Below are 22,606 nucleotides of genomic sequence, written 5' to 3'. Positions count from 1 at the left end.
CTGTTCAGAAGGCAGGAAGACGTATTAGCGGAAGGTGCGCTGGACCCGTTGTCAATAAAAGGCAGTCGCGACAGCACGTGATACATATTTACACCAGTCATTGGTTGCTTCGTGATTAATTTGCATATTTTACTCTCCAAATATCATGACATCCGTCACAGCTTGTCCTCGTCAAACGGCCCGTCCTCCTCGACCCGCTGCCAAATGTCATTCAGCACACTCGCGTCCCGCTCGATAAATTGGCCGTACCCTTTGCGTCCGACAATGCCCTCGCCGTCGCGGTCCCACACAACCTCACCGCGCAGCACCGTATACCGCGGCCAGTTCGTCACACGCTTGCCCTCGTACGGCGTGTAGTCGACGTCGTGGTGCAGCATGCTGTTGGTGACGACGAGGTTGTCGAGGCCCGCGGGGCGCTTGGGCGAGCCTACGCTGGGGTACCACACGACCAGGTCGGCATCGGAGAGGCCGGGCATGATGGCGCCCTTTTTCGGGTAGAGGCCGTACAGCTTGGCGGCGTTGGTCGCGGTGACCTCGACGAACTTGTTCAGCGGCAGCTTGTCGCGGCGGTCGGTCGCCGAAAATGTGAGGGGAAGTCGAGTCTCGACGCCGGGCAGGCCGTTGGGGATGTGGCGGAAACGGCCGACGGGGAACTCGTCCGAGATGCACGTCTTCTTGCCGGTGACGTCGTCATCAAAGTTGAAGGGGCAGTGGTCGGAGCTGAGAACAGAGAACGTGCCGTTGCGCAGACCCGTCCAGATCACGGCCTGGGCGGCAGCATCGCGCGGCGGCGGCGAGCAGACGTGCTTGGCCGCCTCGAAGCCGTGCGGCGCGTCCAAATGCTCCTCGCGCGTCAAGAACAGATACTGCGGGCAAGTCTCGGCAAAGACAGGCTGGCCACGCGTCTGGGCCTCGCGGATGCGCTTGGTGGCGCCCGTGTCGCTGATGTGCACGAGCAGGATGGGCGTCTGGGCGACAATGCTGGCGAGCGCAATGGCGCGATTGGTGGCCTCATCTTCCAGCAGCTGCGGCCGCGAGTGGGCGTGGTAGCGGGGGGCAACCAGGCGCCGCTTCTCGAGACGCTCCGTCAGCCATGTGAGCACATCGCCGTTCTCGGCGTGGATCATGGTCAGCACCTTGTTGGCGCGCGCCTCGGCCAGCACCGACAAAATCTCGTTGTCGCGCAGCTGCAGGGCCTCATAGGTCATGTAGATCTTAAGCGAAGTGACACCGCGCGAGGGCAGGGATGCGATCTCCGACAGCGCCTGATCGCTCGCGTTGCCAACGAGCAGATGGAAGCCGTAGTCGCTGTAGCAGTTGTTGCGGGCGAGCGAATGGGTGGCTTCGAGGGCTGCCAACAACGAGGGTTCCGTTCGCTGCTGCGGCGCAAAGGCCACGACCGTCGTTGTGCCGCCGGCAATGGCTGACCGCGTGCCCGACTCGAACGAGTCGGCCGACGAGCCCTTGCCGAACATGCTCGGCTCCTGCAGATGCACATGGCAGTCGACACCGCCCGGCATGACGTAGCCGCCCTCCGCGTCGATCAGCCGCTTTGTTGGCGCCGTTGCCAGAGTTCCGGACGGCGCCAACACTGCAATCTTCTCACCTCGAATGCCAATGTCGTAGGCGGCGATATCGGACGCCGTCACGCACACGCCATTCGTGACAACCAGGTCGTATTCTATGCTGTCTGCCATTATGAATCATGAATTATGCGGATTTCGCTTTAAATTTCGAGGAAAAGTCGCGAGATCGATGTTTTTAAATGAAAACTACCTGGTGAATTTGGCTATACAAGAGCAACAGGACGCGCAAAGCCTTTTAAACATGCCAGTCTCAAGTTTGACAGCTCGGGGCTCGTCGGCGCGGTCCTCTTGCATGAATCCCAAAGAGGAGAAATCACGATAAGGCAGACCAGACATATCGGCGCTTTCCACCACTCCACTTTCCTACTGCGGTGATGTTTATGTGGAGGGGAGGGGGGCTTTGGGAGGGCCTCTTTAGCGGTTTCTAACGGTTTTCAGGGCATCCAGGGGTAATGTTGGTACCTATTTGCGCGCCAAACTTCGGGTCTTCCGATAAGTCCTTATCCCGCCCGCGTGTAAGTGCCTGTTATCGGGCGAGACCGACGGAAAGCAGTTCGGCGCGCCGTTCTTCCACCGTCGTTCTTTATTAGCTTGATAATGCCCCCACAATAGTTCTTTTCCATCTATGACCACGGTTCTCTTCACGACGTCGACTGTACTTTCTGGGAATTCCTCCTTCTAATTTTTTTGGTTGTCCTTTACTCTTATTTTCATTTTAAAATATTGACAGAACAGAAGAAAAATAATTTTCGTCATGTCAACCTGTACAAACGAAGGTTTTTTGATCAAAGGTGTGCTCTAGAGAGAACAGGGATATCGAATATGTTCATGGAAGCGAACAAACAAAACAATAAAAATGTTTTAGTTTGAACAAAAATGCCTGTTCATTCATAAAGTGAGCGCTGTTGGTCTGTGTACGATTCTTTGTTTAACGCCCTGAAGCGAACAGCATCCTGAACAAAACGGTCGTTCCCATAATTTTCGCGTCGTTGGCAAGAAAACATATAAAATGCTCTCATTCCTCTGCCTCTTTTGAAAAATATCATCTTTTCTCTCCAGTCACACTTCGATCTTCACTCAACACTTGGCCAACACACCTGTACAAGACATTTTCCTGAGATTCCAACGCAAGATTTCAAACAGAGCTTTTTCTCGCAGTCTTCTTCCGTTCTCATTGATTTTCTTCCATCAACGAATTATCCTTTGAGAAATCAATCCAAACTCGTCTCTGAAAATGTCTTCCACCGGTGAGATACCCTCTTTCCCTTCTTCCTCATTCGTCTCTACCTCCATGTCCACCCGTACCGCCTCCTTTCTCTCTGCCGATGATATGTTCCATAACAATCTGTCTCCCGACGCCTTCCTGGCTCGCACGGAGGGCCGGGGCTATACGTCGGCCGAGACCGAGATCTGGGACACGGCGCACCGCCTTTATGTCTACCTGGCTACGTGCCAGCGGGCGCCCAAGCCAGAGCGTCTTCGGTTCTTCCGTCTTCTGGTTCGACTCTGCATCCGTCATCGTTCCATACTCCTTAAAGGGGTATCTTCACAGGCTGAGGATAACGGCATGGCCTCCATTGAGGCCTGTGCCGTCTGTTACCGCCGAGAGTACTCGGAGGAGAAGGAGCTACAGTCCGAGCGGACGACTGGCCACTGCTGTTGGTTCCGTCCCGATAGCCACGCACGGGGTTTCCTCAATCTGATGCGATCACTCTGCGACGACCACCCGGAGCTTTTTGGTGATGATGTGAGTCTGGAGGAGCTTGACGGTCTGTTTGTTTTTGCATAAGCTGTTTGTTTGATTGCTACTTTCGTTTGCTTTGTGCACGATTCAATCTTGACGGTGAAGTCCATTAATAAGTCTGGCTCAACTTTTTTCTTTCTTTTTTCTTATCGGTACTTTATATCAACAGTAAAAATATAAAATCACCCCAAAATAACAAATGTACAAGTAGTCTATTGCTCTCGTGATATAACTGGTATCAAAGAATTCATGCAAGCGACCCATAGAAAATAAAGTAATCCGTCATCTGAACCCGTATTCTCTACAAGACCTGGTCAACAGATGCAATGACAAAGTCGACACAGCTCTCATATGTCTGCTTCGCATTCGTGCCGAACCAGAACCACTGCAGCACACAATCGCCCGCCACAAGGCAGGCGTCTTCGGCAATGTCGGCCGGAATCGTGACGCTAAAGGCCGTGTTGTTGGCCGGCAGAGCGGGCAGGCTCTCGTCGGCGTAGCTGTCAAACACAATCAGGTTGGCACCCGTCGCCAGGATGCTGTTGTTGGCCGTTGACACAATCGACACGTTCATGGGTCCTTCGTGCGAGATGGGGATTTGTGCCGTCATGTTGACGAGCTGGCCCGGCTGGAACGTCTGGAGGCGGTCCGTGTTGTCTGCAAAAACAGCGCCGCGACAGAGGTCAAGTTGGCCTGAAGGTTCCATATTAGCGTTGGTCGACCAAAAAGACAAACAGGCCGGTCGTGTCTTCACCCCCGGTACGTACATCCTGCAGCTGGCGAGAGGACATCCTCAAGTGGAATGGTGCCGTCTTTCAGGACAGCATCGACAGCCGTCTGGCCGCACGCCGCAACCATGCCCGGTCCGGTGAGGCGCGCTGGAGGGGACGTGATGTTGCCATGCGCCGCAGCAGAGGCGGCAAAGAGAGAGACGACCACCGCAGCGGTAGAGGCCATGGACGTCTTCATTGCGAATTGTGTTGGTTTGTTGGAAGAATCGGCAGAACTAAAGGAAATGTATGAAGAGTGGCCGGCACTGTAAAGAATGGTTGAATATTGAGTCGAAAATGGAAACTCAAAGGGACAAGGTATATAGAAAGGAGAGACTACTGGATTGATAAAAGGAATGGAAATAGTGTCTTGGCACCTGAATGAGCTTGAGACCTGTTCGCGCAAGCAACAGCGACAAACCAGGTGTGGGATGAGGGAAGAGGGTCTTTTATGTTACTGCGAAGCCGTCTACAGGCACGCCGAGACAGATGCTCGATTCGCAGCAATAATGACGAAAAGACAGGGGTGTTTTAGAGTTGAGGAACGGAATTGATAAGAACTGGTGATCCTCTTCGGGATCCGGGAAGGGGCAACAACGCCGAGATAGGCAAGCTGAGTATGTCAAGTCTAATAAGTGGCGGGTTATGATTGTGATATTGAAAGTATGAAGACGACGCATGGGAGCCATCACTGGAACCCAAGTCATCGTGGATCGCTTGTTGGCAGAAGGAATACAACAAAGGCATGAATGCTATTTCGCCGCACGGAATCAATGGACCTGTCCTCTTTCCTTCAACTCCAATGTTTGATTGATTATCTTGCTTTTCTTTACCTTACCCGCGATATCTCGGCAGTGGCTGTTGCCACATTTTGAGTTTCAAGCCTCGTGCGATCGACAAAAGTGACGTTTTTGCCTATTTACGACACGACGGGCAACAGTCGGACTCAATACACAAGTCAAGCGCCTTTTTTGAAAGAAAAAAAGAAAGAAAAAAAAGGGCCGGCGATGGGAGGGAAGCGTGCTCCATCACACATGAATGCTCTTGATACCGGGACTCCTATCATCTCGGAGAAAATAAAGATGCCAAGAGCGACCAGCTCAACCAGATCATAACAGATGAGATGAAACGCACAAGTAATTTAACAAAAAAGTCAAATGGAATAATCTACGAAGTCGATCCTGGCACTTTTCAATTTGCCACCGGATTTGTCAAACATTGCACCGAAATGTGCTGGTCCTACGTCGTGTACAGTCTCTGAACGTGCCGTTGCAATCTCCACCGTCAAATGTAAACAAGCGTCGAAAACCCTCAGTAGCTGCTGCCTTCATTTTCGAGTCTCCAGTCTCCCATTGCGCATATCTGCACGCTTTACCCTGGATAGGGTCGTGTAATTCCTCCTGAAGGTATCCGCATGTAGCTAAAATGCTGGCACCTGCCCATTACAGCTCATCGTTGGCCTTCTTCCGGTAGTCCCCGGCCTTCTCTTGGGCATAGCTGGAACCAAGCTGGATTTGAGCCTTGATCCAGTCAACCGAGTTCCAGAAGCTCTCAGATGCCTTGGCGAACAGCGTGCTCGTAGGCGTGGTCGTGCCGTACCGGAAGTAGGTGGCCTGCTGGCGGGCGAATGCGCGGAGCTCGTTGACGGTGCTGCCCTGAGGAACAGGCTGTAAACTTGGTTAGCAACATTTTTTTGCAAAAAAAAAAAGAACAAAACAAAAACAGGAAAAGTGATCCTGAACGGGCTAATACGCACAATGCCGTAGCTGTCAAGGTAAGCCTTGATTTCACTCTCGCTCCACGTATCAAAGACGCCGTTCTTAGCCGTCTCGGTTGCCTTGGCCAAGTAGTCGGTCGCGGTAGCATACTTGTCGCCACCAGCCTTAGATGCAGCGTTGTAGTAAGACTTGGCCGCCTTGAGCAGCTCTCCACGGGCAGCGTCCGACTTCTCGGCGACCTTCTTGGCAGCGTCGTCGCCAGTGGAGACCAGGTAATTACGGAGGTTGTCGTACGAAAGATCGTCAAACGTCCAGGCACTCCAGCCAGAAGCAGCCTTGTGCGCGTTCTTCCGGACAAGAGCACGAAGCTGGTCAGAGTTCGACTTGTGGGGAACGGGCACACCGCGGGCATCGAGGAACGCCTTGAGGCGACTGTCCGACCAGCTGTCGACGCTGTTGGAAAATGCGGCCCGTGCTGCTTCAGAGACGGCATCCGTGGCCTTGGCGAACTCGTTACCAGCCCTAGTGGTTGCAGCGCCAAAGCGAGCGGCAACGGTGTCGTCAAGCGCCTCGGCACGGCGTTTGCGGACAAGAGCACGAATTTCGTCGACCTTGCTACCTTGAGGGACTAGAAGAATGTGTGTTAGTACGCACTCTGTAGTAGTTCTACAAGTTTGTCGATGGGTAGTCTCGTTCTAACATACCACTGATGCCGTTCTTGTCGCAAAAGTTCTTGAGCTCAGACTCGCTCCAGCTGTTCAGGAGGGTGTCGGACAAGTTCTCGTAGGCAGCCTTAGCGGCCTTTTGCAGGCGCGCAGACTCGTCCTGCATCTGAAGATAGGCCAGATGAGAGTTACGGCGAACCGTAGAAATCAACTTGTCGCGCTGCGGGTGGTATTGTCAGATATTTTATATTATGACACCGGACAGCATGCAAGATTTCATTAATACGTACAGTAGAAGGCTGCGGAGCAGGGTAACCGTAGGTGTCAAGCCAGCTCTTCAGATCCGACTCTGGAAAGTAGTGTCAGTAATCATTCGCTTTCGCATCGAAACGTATCTACAACAAGAGTACCGGGTGCCATACCAGTCCAAGTGTCGTAAAGCCAGTTTCCGGGGTAGCCAAAGGTCTGGTGCGACTTCTGGGCAATCGAGTCGAGGTTCTGGCGAGCGTTTCTGAGAAGCACGTCGCGCTCACGAGGCTGGGGAACTATAGTTGCGTTAGTACTACGTATTGGATGAAAGAGCTCTGTACAGACTGGGGACATACCAGGGATTTTGTAGTGGTCACAGAAGGACTTGAGCTGGCTGTCACTCCATGAGTCCAGAATCCAGTCCTTTACGTCGACATACGCATTTTGGGCCTTGTCTTCGGTCTCGGTCCAGACTGACTGGACCTGGGAGATGAGCTTGTTCTTGTCCGTCTCGGCGCTATTCTTCGTCTCGATGCCCTTGAGCTTGAGATACGAAGCAAGCTGGTTCGTGTCCCAGCTGTTGTATGGTGTCACGACATAGCTGTTCCAGTTCTTTTGCACGCGATCGGTCAAGTCCTTACGATCTGCCGGCGTTGGGTACGGGATGTTGTGATCCGAGAGCCACCGCTCCAGCTCGGTTTCATGCCACTTGTTGTAGGCTTTGGCGGCGCGTTAGCATCCAGGTTCATATCGGTAGGGCCTGGGTCGTAGCGGCGCGCTTCTATTCAATACCAATTGAGAGGCACAAAACTTACCAGCACGATACAGCCAGCTGTCGGCCGCGATCGCGACGTCCGCCACAATGGCAAGAGGGAGAAGTGCCTTGAGGAATCTCATCGCTGTCCGGTGGGGAGCTTCAAATGTGTTGTTTTGGTGATGTGGTAAGGAATATGATGAAAATGAAAGGCTCTAAATGTTTGTAGAAAAGTATGTTTCTGTAATTTTACCATCTATCGAGAGGAAAACGATGAAGGGACGCGTTTGGGGAAGGGAGGGATGAGGAAGGGGGCAAGGGCAGTTTTATTGAGGGGCCTCAAGTGATGATGACTGGCATCTCTCAAAATGGAAGGCTAGAATCAATCACGTCACACAGAGGGAAGGTGCATTTGGTGCTCTGGCTCTTGGCCTGGACCACCTCCCTTTGTTGTTTGTATCATCAACCCAATTTTCAATGACGTGGTACTTCTCCCCGACTGTCTCGCGCGCTGACTGGACTGCTGTGATGGTTAAAAACTGGTCAGACTAGGTAGGAGCTGCCAGTAACTGGGGAAAGAGCTGCATCGCACCTTCCCACAAGCGCCAGTGAGAATCGTCGATTTGCGCACCGATTGGGGGCGATCGAGAGGAGCTTGGTTGTGCTTGCTGTTTTGGGTACCACATGACGTCACCTACATACTTTCCACCGGTATTTCGCAAGAGGGGCCGAAATACACTGCAATTGGCTCCTTTGCGCGTCATAAAATTGCTTGTGACAGCTCAAGATAAAAACAAAGCTTCTCAACATCTTTCTTAATTAACAGCACTCCCGGTCGTCGTGTTGTAATGATCGATGTTGGTCATAAGCAGATGCGGCAAGTGCGTGTCGTGCAATTGTTGTGATATTACGGCACAGACAAATATTAGCACGTGATAAGTCACATGATATTGATACCAATTTTTACAAAACGGAGTGCCGAGATCAAAACACAATTATATTGAGGGGCATTCTTCACCGGACAAATGTAGACTGTGTGGAACAGTTCTGGATAAAAATAATGAAGTGATATTGTACCTGAAAACGTACGATATTCGCGTCATTTGTAGTGAATTGATATGCAGATATGCAGTACATTTCGCTGGCGATACCGTTCGCCGTTGGCACAAAGGTCCGGCCATATTTGACAGCCGATTCCCCTGGCCAATAGGCCCACAATTTTGGCTTCTCGTTTCTGCCTCGCGCTAAAATTTTCAACCCTCGAGGACAGCCCGAGCCTCTTAGCAGCTTCCTTATTTTCGAGGCCCAGCCTACTAGATCTTCAGCCTGCTTGTGACTCTTCAAAGACCAGGAAAGAGCGATTGGCCTCAGCACAAAGCAACACAAAGCTTTAAAACAGAAGGAACACGGCTGTGTGATTGGCTGCTGCCTTAGGAATAAGATACAGGATCCTTCTCTTTTACCGCTTGACTCAGAGAAGGCGATCCCGCCAAAGCTTCACCAACGAATCGTCCAATACTGCGAGGCTAAACGCATATTTGACCAAGTCGGGGTATTGAGGCCAACAGGTCTAGGGGCGCAGCCTTGTCCCACATGAGCGACGTTTTGACCAGTGCTCACGGCTAATGGAGAGAGCTTCTACATGCATTTGAGTCGCTGTGCAAACGTTGTTGCTGGACTTAAAAGAAGTGACATCGTTGCTTCTCATCGTCTGCTTCATTCTTTCAGTTCATTCAAGACAAACAACACCATTGGAAGCGCCACTTCGGACCGTCTTTACTCTTTCTCGGTCTTTTCTCCCTACCCCGCGAGCTCTTTATTGCCGCCGTGTGTACTACGAGGGCTCTTTCACACATCAGCCTCACCATTGCTCGAGAAGATCAAAGGGACAACACACACCGGCTCACATATCAGCATGGACAGCACACATATCGAGACTGCCGCCGCCGGTATGGCCACATCATCTCCGGTACTGCCCAAGGCACCATACAAGGACCAGGACGTTCAGGAGGTCGCAGAGGTCATCCGCATTTTGGACGAGGCAGTCAAGCAGAAGAAGCGCTCTGCTTTTAGCATCAAGAAGACGCGTTTTACCGTCAGCAACTCCGAAGATGGATACTACGTCGACTCATGGAAGATGAACGACTGGGACTACAAGCGGCGCGACCTGCCGACATATGCACGTGGCCTATTCACGACCAAGAACAAGCACGGCCAGCCGTCTATTGCCATCCGCGGCTACGATAAGTTCTTCAATATCAACGAGGTCCACGAGACTCGGTGGGAAAACATTGAGGAGCGCACACAGGGGCCCTATGAGATCACACTCAAGGAGAACGGTTGCATCATCTTCGTGTCTGGCCTTGCCGATGGCACTTTGCTGGTGTGCAGCAAGCACTCCACCGGCGACCGCGGCGACGTCGAGCTGAGTCATTCCAGCGCTGGCGAGGCGCGTATTCAGATCCAGCTGGAACGGTTGGGCAAGACGAAGCAGGACCTGGCACGAGAGCTGTACTCACGGAACGTCACCGCCGTGGCCGAGCTCTGCGATGACTCTTTCGAGGAGCACATTCTCGCCTACGGCCCCGACAAGGCCGGCCTCTACCTGCACGGCATCAACCTCAACCTGCCAGAGTTCCGGACGTATCCTAGCATCTTGGTGCAGAATTTTGCGGAACATTGGGGTTTCATCAAGACAGATCTCAAGGTAATTGATAGTATATCTGAAGTACGGACGTTTCTCGAGTCTGTAGCCGAGACGGGTTCGCACGATGGACGCGACGTTGAAGGTTTCGTGATCCGGTGCCGCATGTCCCCAAAGCCCGAGTCCGTGCCGTACCAGGATTGGTTCTTCAAGTACAAGTTCGAGGAGCCGTATCTCATGTACCGCCAGTGGCGCGAATGTACCAAGGCGCTGATCATGGGACGGACGCCGAGCTACAAGAAGCACCAGGCCATCACCCAGGAATACCTCATGTACGCGCGCAAGCGGATTGCAGCAGACCCGAAGCTGGGCCGGCAGTACAACAAGAACCACGGCATCATCCAGCTGCGCGAAGATTTTTTGGCGTTCAAGCACTTGAACGGCACCGATGCTGCCAACTTTGAGGAGGTCTACGGCGGCGGTAGCAAGACCGAGGTGACCAAGGACGTGATTCTCGTACCCATCGCCACGATTGGCTGCGGAAAGACGACGCTGGCCATTGCGCTGGGTCATCTGTTCGGCTACGGCCACATCCAGAACGACAACATTACGGGCACGAAGCGGCCGCCGCGGTTTACGCGCATGGTGCTGGACGAGCTTCAGACCCACCCGGCGGTTGTTGCGGACCGCAACAACGCACAGAAGCATGAGCGGAAGCAGATTCTCCACGACGTTAAGCACATGCATTTGTCTGCGACTATGGTTGCGCTCAATTTTGTTCACGACGATGTGGATGCGATCCGTGCCATTACGCACGAGCGTGTGTTTGCGCGCGGCGACAATCACCAGACGATCCACGCCGCGACCGACGCCAACAAGGTGGTCGGCATCATGGAGGGCTTCATTCAGCGGTTTGAGCCGCTGGACCTCTCTCGTGCGCCGGATGAGGGCTTTGATGCAGTGATTGACCTGTCCCCGACAGCAGGCAGTCGTGCGAACCTGGAGACGGTGGTTCGACAATTGCACAACCTGTATCCGAACCTGGTCAAGGAGGTGCCGTCTGCCGAGGCGATGGACGAGGCGATTGCGGCCGCGATTGGCAAATACAATCCTACGCTGCGCCACGAGATTGTCGACCGTGGCAAGAACAAAGGCCCTTCCCAGACGCCGAAGCAGAACCAGCCGCCGAAAGCGGCCGTGAAGAAGAAGCCGCTGGAGTACATGGCCGTGCACGTCGCGGGCAAGGATGTCAACGCGCAGCTCGAAAGCACCTTCAAGAACCAGCCGGCCGACGCCTCCCGCTTCTACAAGCAGCTCAAGCAGACACGCCGCGTGCAGCCCAGCTTCCATGTGACGCTGATGCACCGTGCTAGTGCCAAGGAGCGCCCGGAGCTGTGGGACCGGTACCAGAAGCTGCATGCGGATGCTGATGCGGCGGCCGAGGCTGCAGCAGCAGCGGGTGGCCCGACATACATTGTGAACGGCACACCGCCCGAGGTGGGTGAGGTGGATGTGCAGCTGGAGCGCGTGGTGTTTGATGACCGGCTGATGGCATTTGTGGTACGGTTGGTGAGCAAAGAGGCCGAGGCCGGCGGCGGGGGTGCAGAGGACAACTGGACGTGTGTCAACAAGGTGTCTCACATCACGGTGGGGACTCGCGACGACAGCGTCAAGCCAAAGGAGAGCAACGAGCTGCTGGCCCGCTGGTTAGAGCAGGGCAGCACGGAGACGAACGGCATTACGGACATTGTGATTGAGGGGCAGCCCCTGCTTCCCGGTGTTGTGCGTGGCGTTTTGTCCCGTTAAAGCCGTGCGGATGCAGCGTTGTGTATTTGATTTGTATTCCGCGACCACCTTCATAGCGATGCAGGTCACTTGGTTCAGTTTAAAGGAACATTGTATGGCTGGGAACTAGAGCAGCATTACTAAAAGCTCCATTTTCATTGATTTACATTTGATATATGTGCATGTTCCTCAAGGCAAAGATCGCAGTCTTCCGTATACTATGCTGACGACGAGGGCTTGATCTGGTTTGTTGCCTCCACGAACAGCTTCCACTGCCGCCGTGCCTCGCCACTGCTGACGGCCAACCGTGCCAGCCGCACGCCCTCCTTCCAGCGCAGACCGCCAGGGCCCCGCTCTGTGACGACCTCTGGGTCCTCGGGCAGCGCCGAGCTGTCGGCAGGCTCTGCCAGGCCGGCCACCACCATGAGCGCCGCCGTATTGATGAGCACAAACGCGAGCAGCGGGTCGTTGGCCGGGCGCTGGTTCTGCAGGATGCTCGTCATCGTGGCGGCGTTCTCGGCGGGCGATTTTCCGGGTGACACGTCGCTGAGCGGGCAGGCGGCCACGCCAAAATCGGCAGGCGATAGCTGGAAGTGGTCGATGACGACGTCGCTGCCGGCGGTGTCCTCGTGCAGGTACCAGCAGAACGTGGGGCCGGCAATGGAGATTTCGTCGAGCTCCTCGGCACCGCAGACGACCATGGCCTTGCGCGCGCCGGTCATGCGCAGTGCCTCGGCAAAGACGGGGCCCAGCTCGCGGCGGGCGACACCAATGATGCGGGTCTCGAGCGGAGACTCGCTCTCGGGGGTGTCGCGGACGTCGACGGGGCTCGCCAAGGGGCCCAGCAGGTTGAACAGCGTGCGCCAGGGCAGCTGTTTGCGGATGGGCGCGACGTAGCGCATGCCCGGGTGGAAGACGGGTGCGAACAGGAATGCATAGTTGGTGGAGGCGTAGATGGAGGGCAGAGTGGCGGGCTCGATATAGTTGAGGTTGGCGACCAGATCCGTCGACTCGTTCTCAATGTCGCCCGGGTGCTTGAGGTTGGCCAGCAGGTCGGCCGACCCGGACTTGCTCGTTGACGCGCGGTTGCCGTGCTTGGCCATGCGCAAGTAGGCCGAGGCGACAATGGACGACGCTGTCGAGACGTTGAAGGTGTTGTGTGAGTCACCACCGGTGCCGACAATGTCGCACAGACCGCCGTTGTACTTGCCGCGCTTCAGCGACTTCTCGGCAGCGATCTTGAGCAGCGGCGCCGGGTCGACGCGGGCAGCGGCTTTTCGCATGCGATCGGCGCAAGCAGCCATGACGTCGGCCTGGCGGTCGAGCCCCGTGAAGTGCAGGCACATCAGCAGGGAGCCGGCCTGCACGTCCGAGACACGATTCGTGAAGAAGAGGGCCACGGCATCGGCAATGTCTTCGGCCAGCGGCGTTCCAGCTTCCGGAAGGGGCCAGAGGCGGCCGAGGATCGGCTTGATATCGATGATGTCGTCTGCAGCATCCGCTGCGCCAGCTTGTTGTGAGGCCATATTGGCGGTGTGCAACTCGTGTGTAAATGGCCAACGAACCTGCCTGAGTCAATGGTCCGTGGTGGTGGAGAAAGTTGCGAGCGCCGATCACAGACTTCGATGTGTCCAGCTGCCAAAACCGTCCAAATCGCTGTTGTCCCCTATGTTGTATTATAGCGTCCTAATTGCAGTGGTTTCTAGCGTCCGTATTCGGCCTTCGACAGCAGTGTCGCTCCGTCTCTCGGCAGACGCAGCGCAACGAGAAAGAAGGGGAAACTTAGAAAGTCGTATCGAGAAGAAAAATAGTACGACGATAGAATCCGGAATACAAAGAGCTCTTGGCTCGTGGTGTTGGTTCGAATAGCTGGTGCGACCCCAAATCTTCAGGAGGCCCGAATTGGGGTCCAATAGCTACCAAAACGTGGGGGGTAGGTGCTTGGGAGTCATCGGGCGGTGAGGCGCGGCAATTTGACGGTTCCTGACAAAACTGCATTTGCGGCCAGTAAAGTGGATACTCGCATTGGCCTGTGCTACTGGCTGGAAGTCAGATTGAATTTTTAGAGGCAAGCGCATCGAAGAGCTTCATCGCAGCGGAGCATGCGACCATCTGCATCACCAGCCGCCCACGACCGCCGCTAGCTTCGACTGTCCCTCCCTCCCTTTTCAAAATGCCGGCACGGCTTCCTTCTCGCTGGACACACTCGCTCGGGCGGTGTCTGTCCGAAAGCAGCGCATCGTCGCCATGCCGAGCCTCGTCCTTTGTCTCTTCTCCTCCGCCCACGGCCTTGAGATTAAGGCTAGCACAGCCTGTTGCCGGCTTCCACACAAGTACGAGCGCACATGCGACCGCTGGTGCCGCGGGCGCGCCCATGGGCATCAAGCTCACCCTGCCCGCCGATTACGTGCCTCCCACACAGCCGCCAAGCGCGAAGAAGCCCGACATCCGCAAGTCGCAGCTGCTGAGGTCGTACACATCGCTTCTGCGCTCGACGCCGCTCATCCTCATGTTCCAGCACAACAACCTGACCGGTGCCGAGTGGTCTGCCCTGCGGCGGGAGCTGAGCTTGGCCCTCCGGATAGTGGCCACGCAGCAGAAGCAGCTGGGCGTCCAGTGGCCCGACACACTCGCAGACAACATCCGCCTCAATGTCATCGGCACGCGCATTTTCAGCGTGGCTATGCGCATCGCTGAATTCTACGACCCGTCAACCGTCACAGCAGAGACTACGGCGGCCGTTGTCCGCGGCCGCGGCAAGAAGGGCGCCATCTACAACCACGACCTGTCGGACGCCGCCTACGCGTCCATCAAGGAGGCCGAGCAGGATGGCAGGACGGGGCCCGAGTCTTCAGTGTACGGCCAGCTGAAGCCACTGCTTGTCGGCCCCATGGCGCTGCTGACGTTCCCGGACGTGTCACCGGCACACCTCGCGGCTGCCCTGTCGATCCTGTCGCCCAGCCCGCCCCAGTTCCCCGCCCCGACGCGCAAGAAGAGCCCGGGCTACTACGACCCGCTCGTCCAGAGCGCCGTTCAGAAGCTGCTCCTTGTAGGCGGCCATATCGAGAACCAGGCCTTTGACATGGACGGTGTGCGCTGGGTCGGCTCCATCGAAGGCGGCCGTGCTGGCCTGCAAGCGCAGCTGGTGTCTCTTCTGCAGAGCGCGGGCCTGGGTTTGACAAGTGCGCTGGAAGGCGCCAGCAAGAGCCTGTGGCTAACGATGGAGAGCCGCAAGACACAGCTGGAGGATGGCACCAAGGACGACAAGAAGGAGACGTGAGCATCCGGGCGTGCGGTCTCCTCTGCGTCTTGTCTCAAAATAATGTATTACTATATATTTTATATCCGACTATTAAATATGAAAAGCGAACATGGTACGAAGTACTTCGTACAAACCTGTCCGTTGGCGGCGCGCGTGAATGACTATCAACAGTGCGGCTTATAATATATACACTGTCAATATACTGTGTCAGCCTACGTCGTAATACACGCGACGCTGCAGCTCAATTAGTGCAGTTCCCCCCCGTATTTTACATTGCGCTCACTGAAACCGGGGGTTGTAATTACGACGTATTACTCTTTTGTACGAATTAGTCCCTTCAAGAGCTTGATTCTCGTGCACATCAACCGTCTCTCTCCGCACAGCTTCGTCATCGCACGTCCCACTTCAGGCACCCAGAAATCGAGGAGGAATATCAAGTACGAGCCAGTTCTCGATACCCAGCACGACTGGCAGACCGGTACTTTCATTGTCCTGCAAGAACCGTCTTTCAAAGCACATTTCCCACAGCGCGTTGCGCACGCGCCTCGTTTTCGACCTCGTCTTTCGACCACCGAACTTGATTCTATTCCATCCTGTCCCGTCCGTCCGTGTGCCAACCATGGATTTCGCGCCCTACCAGTCCTCGCCGCCTGAGCACGAGCGCGTCATGTCGCCGCCGGCCGGCAACAGTGCGACGTCGCCGCGTGCCTCGCTCGAGCGGCGCTCGTTCTCCCCCAACAAGCCCACGACCTCCAACGCTGCCAGCCCGCCGCCCCTGCAGCATCCCCAGCCACAACGCCGGTGGTCCAACAGCATCCCGAGCCCGAGCTACTTTTCCTATCAGCAGGGTGGCCACGCCAACAATGATCTCGAGGGCGGCGGTGGCGGCGGTTTCGGCGGTTCGCCCGATCCGATCTACGACAATGGCCGCGACGGTGTGATCAACGAGTTCGACACGAGCCTGGGCCTTCGTCTGGACTACGAGGCATGCATGGCGTACCTGCTACTGCCACCACTCGGCTCGATCCTGCTTCTGGTTCTGGAGCGCAAGAGCGACTATGTTCGGTAGGTCTTGCGGCCGCGCGGCGACGTCTTGTACATCATCATGCAAACACTGACACATTTGTCTCCTTCGCAGCTTCCATGCATGGCAGGCCAGCCTGACGTTCACCCTTACGATCATCCTGCATCTGATCCTCCACCGCTCGTCGTTCCTCAGCTGGGTCCTGTTCCTCGCCGACCTTGGCCTGATCGGCTGGCTGACGCTCAATGCGTACCGTGATGCCGACACGCTCGACAGGTATGGATCCGCCCCGACATATGGCTATTGTGTTGTATCTTCTAAGCTCTGCTAACCCTGTCCCTGCAGATACGAAATCCCCTTCATTGGACCGATCGCGAGCAGAATCGTCGACGACGAGTAACCAACCCAGACCATTCCGACTTCTCCTGCATTGTCTTTTTTCTTTGCAGAGCTCACTATTGATACATACCCCTTTGCGCTCCCTACGATACGTCCTTAATACTTATTTTCTGGTCCCCATTCTGCCGTTTCCGTTGCAGTCTCTTTTTATGTTCGCGAATTGCCCTCTGGCTTTGCTTTTCCTCCGTATCCTTTTGTTTTCAAGGCCCGGCGTTCAAGGTCGCAAACCTTTTCTTGGCTGTCGCCCGTTTCGCGACTGTCTTTTCTATACATCAATCAATGCTCGCAATTCATATCAAACAAGGCCTTATGTAACCACTAGCGAAGACCAGAATATCTAATAAATCGCATCACGTGACTGAAATTTTGTTATTGCTTTGCTTTGTCATTTTAGCGGCAACGCCACACCGGGTCCGGGTGACGCGCGCTACGGCGCCTGCCTGTGCCTGCATTTGCTTTCGCAGCTTGCCCAAGGCCAGACCCCAGCCTAGACAAGGTGGAAGCTTCCCGTAGCCGCTCCATTGCCAGCAGCCAATTCTCATTGTCTCCCATCCAACCTTCTGCGCATTCACACCCAAGATCTCGAAATCGATCAACCAGCATCTCGATTTTCGACGTCACGCACCACAACATCCAATCCCTAACGGTTTCCTTTCGATCGACCGCTGATTGCTCTCATCCTCATCCTCACCTTCACTCTCTTTTTCCGCCTCTCCCCCTCCCTCCGCACAACCTCTTCTCCCACAACCGCCTACCATGTCCACACTCGAAGAGCTCGACGACATCGAGCGCCACGAGCGCGAAGACAAGGACGAGAAGAAAGACGGCGACGACGACCAGTCCGGCAAGGACGGCAAGGATGGCGCCGGCAACGGTGGCAACAAGGGTGCGGCCAAGGCCGATGGCGACGCCGAGATGGAGGACGCCGAGACTGAGGAGGACAATGTGATCGACGAGGAGATTCTGAGTTTAAGCACGCAAGAAATCATCACGCGCCGGAGGCTGCTGGAGAACGAGTCGCGGATCATGCGGAGCGAGTTCCAGCGGTTGGCGCACGAGAAGGCGACAATGGTCGAGAAGATCAAGGACAACCAGGAGAAGATTGCTAACAACAGGTAGGTCCCGCCTGTTGCTCTTCTTCCCTATTGTATCGATAGCCTATGCTAACCTCACCCTCTTCTCGTCCCCTGCAGACAACTTCCGTACCTAGTCGGCAACGTTGTGGAACTGCTGGACCTGGACCCGACGGCCGAGTCCTCAGAAGAGGGCGCCAACATCGACCTCGATGCCACGCGCGTCGGCAAGTCCGCCGTCATCAAGACCTCGACGCGACAGACGATATTTTTGCCTCTCATTGGCCTCGTCGACCCGGAGACGCTCAAGCCGGGCGACCTGATTGGTGTAAATAAGGACTCGTACCTGATCCTCGACACGCTCCCCGCCGAATACGACAGCCGCGTCAAGGCCATGGAGGTCGACGAGAAGCCGACAGAAAAATACAGCGATGTCGGTGGTCTGGACAAGCAGATCGAGGAGCTGGTGGAGGCCATTGTGTGGCCCATGAAGGAGGCCGAGCGGTTCAAGAAGATTGGCATCAAGGCACCAAAGGGTAGGTTGTTGTCGTGCTTTTTCGCTTGTTCGCTTGTTACTTGCGATTGGAGAATCGCAGCATTGGATGCTAACAGTCGGAATCGCAGGCGCCCTCATGTACGGTCCTCCCGGTACTGGCAAGACGCTCCTGGCGCGTGCATGCGCTGCCCAGACCGACGCTACCTTCCTAAAGCTGGCCGGCCCGCAGCTGGTGCAGATGTTCATTGGTGACGGTGCCAAGCTCGTGCGCGACTGCTTTGCCCTCGCCAAGGAGAAGGCCCCCGCCATCATCTTCATCGACGAGCTCGATGCCGTCGGCACGAAGCGTTTCGATTCCGAAAAGTCGGGTGATCGTGAGGTGCAGCGGACCATGCTGGAGCTGCTGAATCAGCTCGACGGTTTCGCCTCGGACGACCGCATCAAGGTGCTGGCGGCAACGAACCGCGTGGACGTGCTGGACCCAGCGCTGCTGCGGTCGGGCCGTCTCGACCGCAAGATTGAGTTCCCGCTGCCGAACGAGGAGGCGCGTGCGCAGATTCTCAAGATCCACAGCCGCAAGATGAAGGTCAGCTCGGCCGTCAACTGGGGCGAGCTGGCACGCAGCACGGACGAGTTTGGCGGTGCCATGCTCAAGGCAGTGTGCGTGGAGGCTGGCATGATTGCGCTGCGCATGGGCAAGAACCAGATCAGCCACGAACACTACGTGGATGCCATTGCGGAGGTGCAGGCCAAAAAGAAGGATGTAAGTGTCTTGTCCGCTGTTTTTGAATGCTCTCCCCTTCACCTCGTCCCCGATCACCAGCTAATCATCACGTCTACCTCCAGACCGTCAACTTTTACGCCTAAGTATTGCTCGATTACATCACGACACCTACCTCGACCTCTATTCTCGACTCGTCACGGCTATGTAATCCGACAGCGAAAGAGAAACGTGACAGGGAGGGGTCGCACAGCGAGATTGGGCAACGTCAGGATACGACGTTACTGGCGGGTTGTTGGTGTTTTCCTTTATTTTATCGTCTGTACAAGTAGCTATTGCGGCGAACTTATCTCGGGCGCTGGAACGAGGGTCGTAGAAAGGAGGAAAGAAGCCAATGCATCATTTTTTTGGCCATCATAGCAATTTCAGTCATCGTGCGATTGTGTAGAAAGAATACAATATCGTTAATAAAATGCTTGAAACTGCAAAGCGAGGGGACATCTGGTTAACATGGTGCCAGTTGATATTCCGATTGTAAAACAACGTGGGATATCTATATGTATTAACCTCTCCGGGGACCGGTAAAACCGTGCCAGGCTCCGCTATGTCTTTATATGAAGTAACGCCGAGGGTGGTAAGACTTCCGAAAGGAGAAGAAGAAAGCAATGGCAGGAAGGGAGGCTGCAGAGCCTTATCCTATATTACTTCGGGCCACCTTCACCTGCCACACGCACTACCTTACGTGTGCCTGATGCCGTCCTATACACCAGCTCCAAGATCTCGTTACTGCCACTGTCGTCGGCATCAATCTTGTCACCGCTTCCCTCGTCGGCATTGTCGTCGCCGGCAGCAAGGATATCGGCATCAATGCCGAGCGAAAGGTGACCCAGACTCGACCGCACGGACGCCGCGGGGCTGCCTCTTGAATACGGCCGAGCAGCCGAGGAGTCAGGGGCCGGAGACGTCGCGGCGGGTAGTCTCGCCGAAGACGGTGCAACTTCTGGTACCCTGCGCGTTACCGTTCTCCGAGGAAACGCAGAAGAGCCAGGCCTCTGCAGGAACTGGGTCCGCAGGGTGTTCTCGTCAAAAGCAGTATCCCCGTCATCGTCTTCGCCATCGTCCACTTCTAGCGGGTCGGCCGGATCGAAGGCCGCTAATGGTACCAAAGTCTGTTTTTGCGGTGGTATGGTCGATGTGTCCGGCACAGCCATGGACGCCGGGCCTTGTAAAGGAATATTTGATCTGTTCTCTGCGGCCTCGTCCGTCTCTTGCCGTCGCTGTTGCTCCCTTTCCTGCTCCTGGCGGAGCCGCCGAATTTCCTCTTTTGTGGCGGCCGATACATCTTCGAGCCACTCATGCAGACGCGCTGCGCCAGAGTAGTCGCCGTCTTGCAAGAGCTTATCAGATATGTCTTCAAGCTCACTAATCACCTTTCCGAGCGTCGTGTCGAGCATCTCAGTGAACGTTGGGGCGAGGATTAACGCTCCGCCCATAGCGCGCAAAGGGGCCACAGGCCGACTGTATATGCCAGGAGTTGCCGTATGTCGTACTGCCAATGCAGCAGCAGCCGCAGCAGCCGCACTCGCAACCGACGACATGCCGGGTCTGCCTTGCTTGACGGCACGGTGGAAATTGTAACGCCTGGCCACCACATCGCGGTAAAGCGTCGCCAAGGTATGCTGTGACTCACTGTCGTAAAAGGAATAGCCCGTTTTCTTGGAGCGGATGCTGCGCTGTGGTAGTTTGAGGTCCGAGGTAAACTCGGAGCGCCGTCTCTTTCCAACAGGCGGCGATGCTGGCGGAGGCACGACGATCATGGTACGATACCCACCTGCTCGAGTGTTGCTGCTAGGAACAGGGTGCTGCGGAGTAACAGGCCGTTCTAACGGCTCGGAAGGTTCAGCGGCCTTTTGCTGGGGCTCCTCTGTTACTTTGACAACATGAGATGGCGTTTCGGCAGGCATGACGATCGGTGTGGCAGCTGGGCTGCAAGTGTCGGATGGTTCTGGCTTCTTAGCAGTTGCCAGCTCGTCTTCTCTGTGCTTGATTTTGACCCAATCAAACACATTGTCATTGGCAGCCTGTTGGTCTTCTAGAACCCTGGTGAAGAGGCCCCGCAAGTAGTCGTAATTCGGATCTTGTTCAAATTCCATTCCACGTGTGTGAGCGAGGTATTCAGAGAACTGGGGAGGTAGGCCCCGACAAAGGTCGTCGATACTGGTCGCCTGCTTCTTCTCGCACATAATATCGTGGCGGGTATCGTTTTGCGGGGCCTTGACGCCTTGCCATGGCAGGTTTCCACGTGCAAAGTACAGAAAGACGTGACCGAGAGCTTCGAGGTCGTCTCGCCGGGACTGATGGCGTCTGCAGTGAGCATTGATACTCATATAGCGGGCCGTGCCGGACAGGGACTGCGATTCTCCTGAGGGGATGTGCATGTTCGTGTCCGGCTCGCGGTACACTTTGGCCATGCCGTAGTCGATAAGGTGGACAGAATCTGCTGCATCTGTTCCCGGCAAGCCCATTAAAAAGTTCTCTGGCTTAATATCACGGTAGATGAGATCATGTGCGTGTAACGTTTGTATCCTTGTGATCTATTAGGGGTGCTGTTAGTGTCGGGACATGACACGCAAAAGAGCAGCAAAGGTGGTCAGAACCAACCATTTGCTTGGCCAGCATGGCAACGGTTTTGATCGAGAATCTCCGACCGCAATCCTGGAACAGGGTCTCTAACGAAGGGCCAAGAAGGTCCATCACCAGGACCTTATGGAGGTCCATCTCGCCAAAGGTGTATATCCTGGGAATACCAGCTGCTAGGTGTCAGAGAGAAGAAATATGCGATTCATGTGAGACAGTTTGGTAAGGGTGCAGCAAATCAAACGTACGACACCCGTCAAGCTTCTTGTACATCCGAAACTCGTTACGCAGCTGTGTAGAGTCGTTTTTCCGTAGTTCCTTATACAGTCAGTTATACGTCCCTACCAAGAGACGCCCGTACCCGGATGGCCTCTGTAACCTACAAATTTGATCGCGACGGCTCGACCGTTGTTCTTGGTTCTTGCATCGGATAAGATGGTGCCACGAAAAACCACGCAAAACGTGCCCTCGCCCACGCGCTCGCTCACGCGCAGCTGCAACTGCTCTGTCGACATGCCGATTTGCTCGACGGAGCCGCCGTTCTGTAGGAGAGTCCGTTGCAGTGCATCGAGCTGCTCCTTGGACTGCAGTCGTGCCGTGAAGCCGGGCAAGGCATCGGCCAAGTCCTGGAGGGCGGTAAGCGGGCCAGTGTAGGCGCTGGCAGCCCCGGCGGCAGCGGCATCACGTGCGGAGCCCGCGCCCGTGCTAATGTTCCAGCCGGGGGCGTCCATTCTGTCACGGCGTGTCGTTTCTAGACAAAGGACCAGCCCGCCGGCAAAAGCGGTGGGTATCGGGTTCTGTTCGATCTGTCTCGTGTGACCAGTTCGCTAGTCGTCGATATTTGGTTTGCTTTGTCCGCAATACTGCGCTCGCCTCGACGGCGGCGTGGTGGAATAGTCGACGTTGACTATCTGAGACAGAACCGTGTTGCAGGTTGCTGCTCTGCTTCCCTTGTGATTTGGGCCCCCATATAAGAGAGAAGGATAAGATAGCGGGTGTCAGCCTCGTCAAGTGAGGCAGCTGCAATTAGTCGTCTCCGTTGCTAATAATGCTCGAAGTGGCGCAAAAAGTGAATGAGG

General features: G+C 55.3%; 9 protein-coding genes across 9 annotated transcripts; 5 read left to right on the top strand and 4 right to left on the bottom strand.

Annotated features, from left to right (window-relative positions):
- Nucleotides 1-155: 155 nt before the first annotated feature.
- SPBR_02738 (dihydropyrimidinase) lies at nucleotides 156-1,697 on the bottom strand (the record flags this gene model as incomplete). Its single annotated transcript, XM_040761041.1, has 1 exon — nucleotides 156-1,697. The coding sequence occupies one exon, from the start codon at nucleotides 1,695-1,697 to the stop codon at nucleotides 156-158; it is 1,542 nt and encodes a 513-aa protein (XP_040620907.1).
- A 1,180-nt stretch (nucleotides 1,698-2,877) lies between these two features.
- SPBR_03307 (uncharacterized protein) lies at nucleotides 2,878-3,375 on the top strand (the record flags this gene model as incomplete). The annotated part of the gene is made up of 1 exon (XM_040761610.1): nucleotides 2,878-3,375. The coding sequence occupies one exon, from the start codon at nucleotides 2,878-2,880 to the stop codon at nucleotides 3,373-3,375; it is 498 nt and encodes a 165-aa protein (XP_040620906.1).
- Nucleotides 3,376-3,631: 256 nt separating this feature from the next.
- On the bottom strand, nucleotides 3,632-4,299 carry SPBR_03243 (uncharacterized protein; the record flags this gene model as incomplete). The annotated part of the gene is made up of 2 exons (XM_040761546.1): nucleotides 3,632-3,987; nucleotides 4,098-4,299. The coding sequence occupies 2 exons, from the start codon at nucleotides 4,297-4,299 to the stop codon at nucleotides 3,632-3,634; spliced, it is 558 nt and encodes a 185-aa protein (XP_040620905.1).
- Nucleotides 4,300-5,542: 1,243 nt separating this feature from the next.
- On the bottom strand, nucleotides 5,543-7,629 carry SPBR_02480 (MSC1 protein; the record flags this gene model as incomplete). The annotated part of the gene is made up of 7 exons (XM_040760783.1): nucleotides 5,543-5,767; nucleotides 5,857-6,446; nucleotides 6,523-6,703; nucleotides 6,774-6,832; nucleotides 6,906-7,028; nucleotides 7,089-7,451; nucleotides 7,548-7,629. 7 exons carry the CDS (start codon nucleotides 7,627-7,629, stop codon nucleotides 5,543-5,545), a joined length of 1,623 nt encoding a protein of 540 aa, XP_040620904.1.
- Nucleotides 7,630-9,401: 1,772 nt separating this feature from the next.
- SPBR_02234 (tRNA ligase) lies at nucleotides 9,402-12,812 on the top strand (the record flags this gene model as incomplete). The annotated part of the gene is made up of 2 exons (XM_040760537.1): nucleotides 9,402-11,912; nucleotides 12,123-12,812. 2 exons carry the CDS (start codon nucleotides 9,402-9,404, stop codon nucleotides 12,810-12,812), a joined length of 3,201 nt encoding a protein of 1,066 aa, XP_040620903.1.
- A 1,276-nt stretch (nucleotides 12,813-14,088) lies between these two features.
- SPBR_02968 (uncharacterized protein) lies at nucleotides 14,089-15,195 on the top strand (the record flags this gene model as incomplete). The annotated part of the gene is made up of 1 exon (XM_040761271.1): nucleotides 14,089-15,195. The coding sequence occupies one exon, from the start codon at nucleotides 14,089-14,091 to the stop codon at nucleotides 15,193-15,195; it is 1,107 nt and encodes a 368-aa protein (XP_040620902.1).
- A 601-nt stretch (nucleotides 15,196-15,796) lies between these two features.
- Nucleotides 15,797-16,601, top strand: SPBR_03168 (uncharacterized protein; the record flags this gene model as incomplete). The annotated part of the gene is made up of 3 exons (XM_040761471.1): nucleotides 15,797-16,242; nucleotides 16,316-16,477; nucleotides 16,547-16,601. 3 exons carry the CDS (start codon nucleotides 15,797-15,799, stop codon nucleotides 16,599-16,601), a joined length of 663 nt encoding a protein of 220 aa, XP_040620901.1.
- Nucleotides 16,602-17,356: 755 nt separating this feature from the next.
- On the top strand, nucleotides 17,357-19,036 carry SPBR_02669 (26S proteasome regulatory subunit T5; the record flags this gene model as incomplete). The annotated part of the gene is made up of 4 exons (XM_040760972.1): nucleotides 17,357-17,715; nucleotides 17,794-18,209; nucleotides 18,298-18,932; nucleotides 19,016-19,036. The coding sequence occupies 4 exons, from the start codon at nucleotides 17,357-17,359 to the stop codon at nucleotides 19,034-19,036; spliced, it is 1,431 nt and encodes a 476-aa protein (XP_040620900.1).
- Nucleotides 19,037-19,591: 555 nt separating this feature from the next.
- SPBR_02346 (uncharacterized protein) lies at nucleotides 19,592-22,258 on the bottom strand (the record flags this gene model as incomplete). The annotated part of the gene is made up of 4 exons (XM_040760649.1): nucleotides 19,592-21,484; nucleotides 21,552-21,700; nucleotides 21,776-21,818; nucleotides 21,911-22,258. The coding sequence occupies 4 exons, from the start codon at nucleotides 22,256-22,258 to the stop codon at nucleotides 19,592-19,594; spliced, it is 2,433 nt and encodes an 810-aa protein (XP_040620899.1).
- Nucleotides 22,259-22,606: the final 348 nt, after the last annotated feature.

The sequence above is a fragment of the Sporothrix brasiliensis genome (assembly GCF_000820605.1).
Source record: "Sporothrix brasiliensis 5110 chromosome Unknown Cont17, whole genome shotgun sequence".
Classification (NCBI taxonomy): domain Eukaryota; kingdom Fungi; phylum Ascomycota; class Sordariomycetes; order Ophiostomatales; family Ophiostomataceae; genus Sporothrix; species Sporothrix brasiliensis.
Note: the sequence above shows the minus strand (reverse complement) of the source record. Positions and strands in the feature narration are given on the sequence as shown.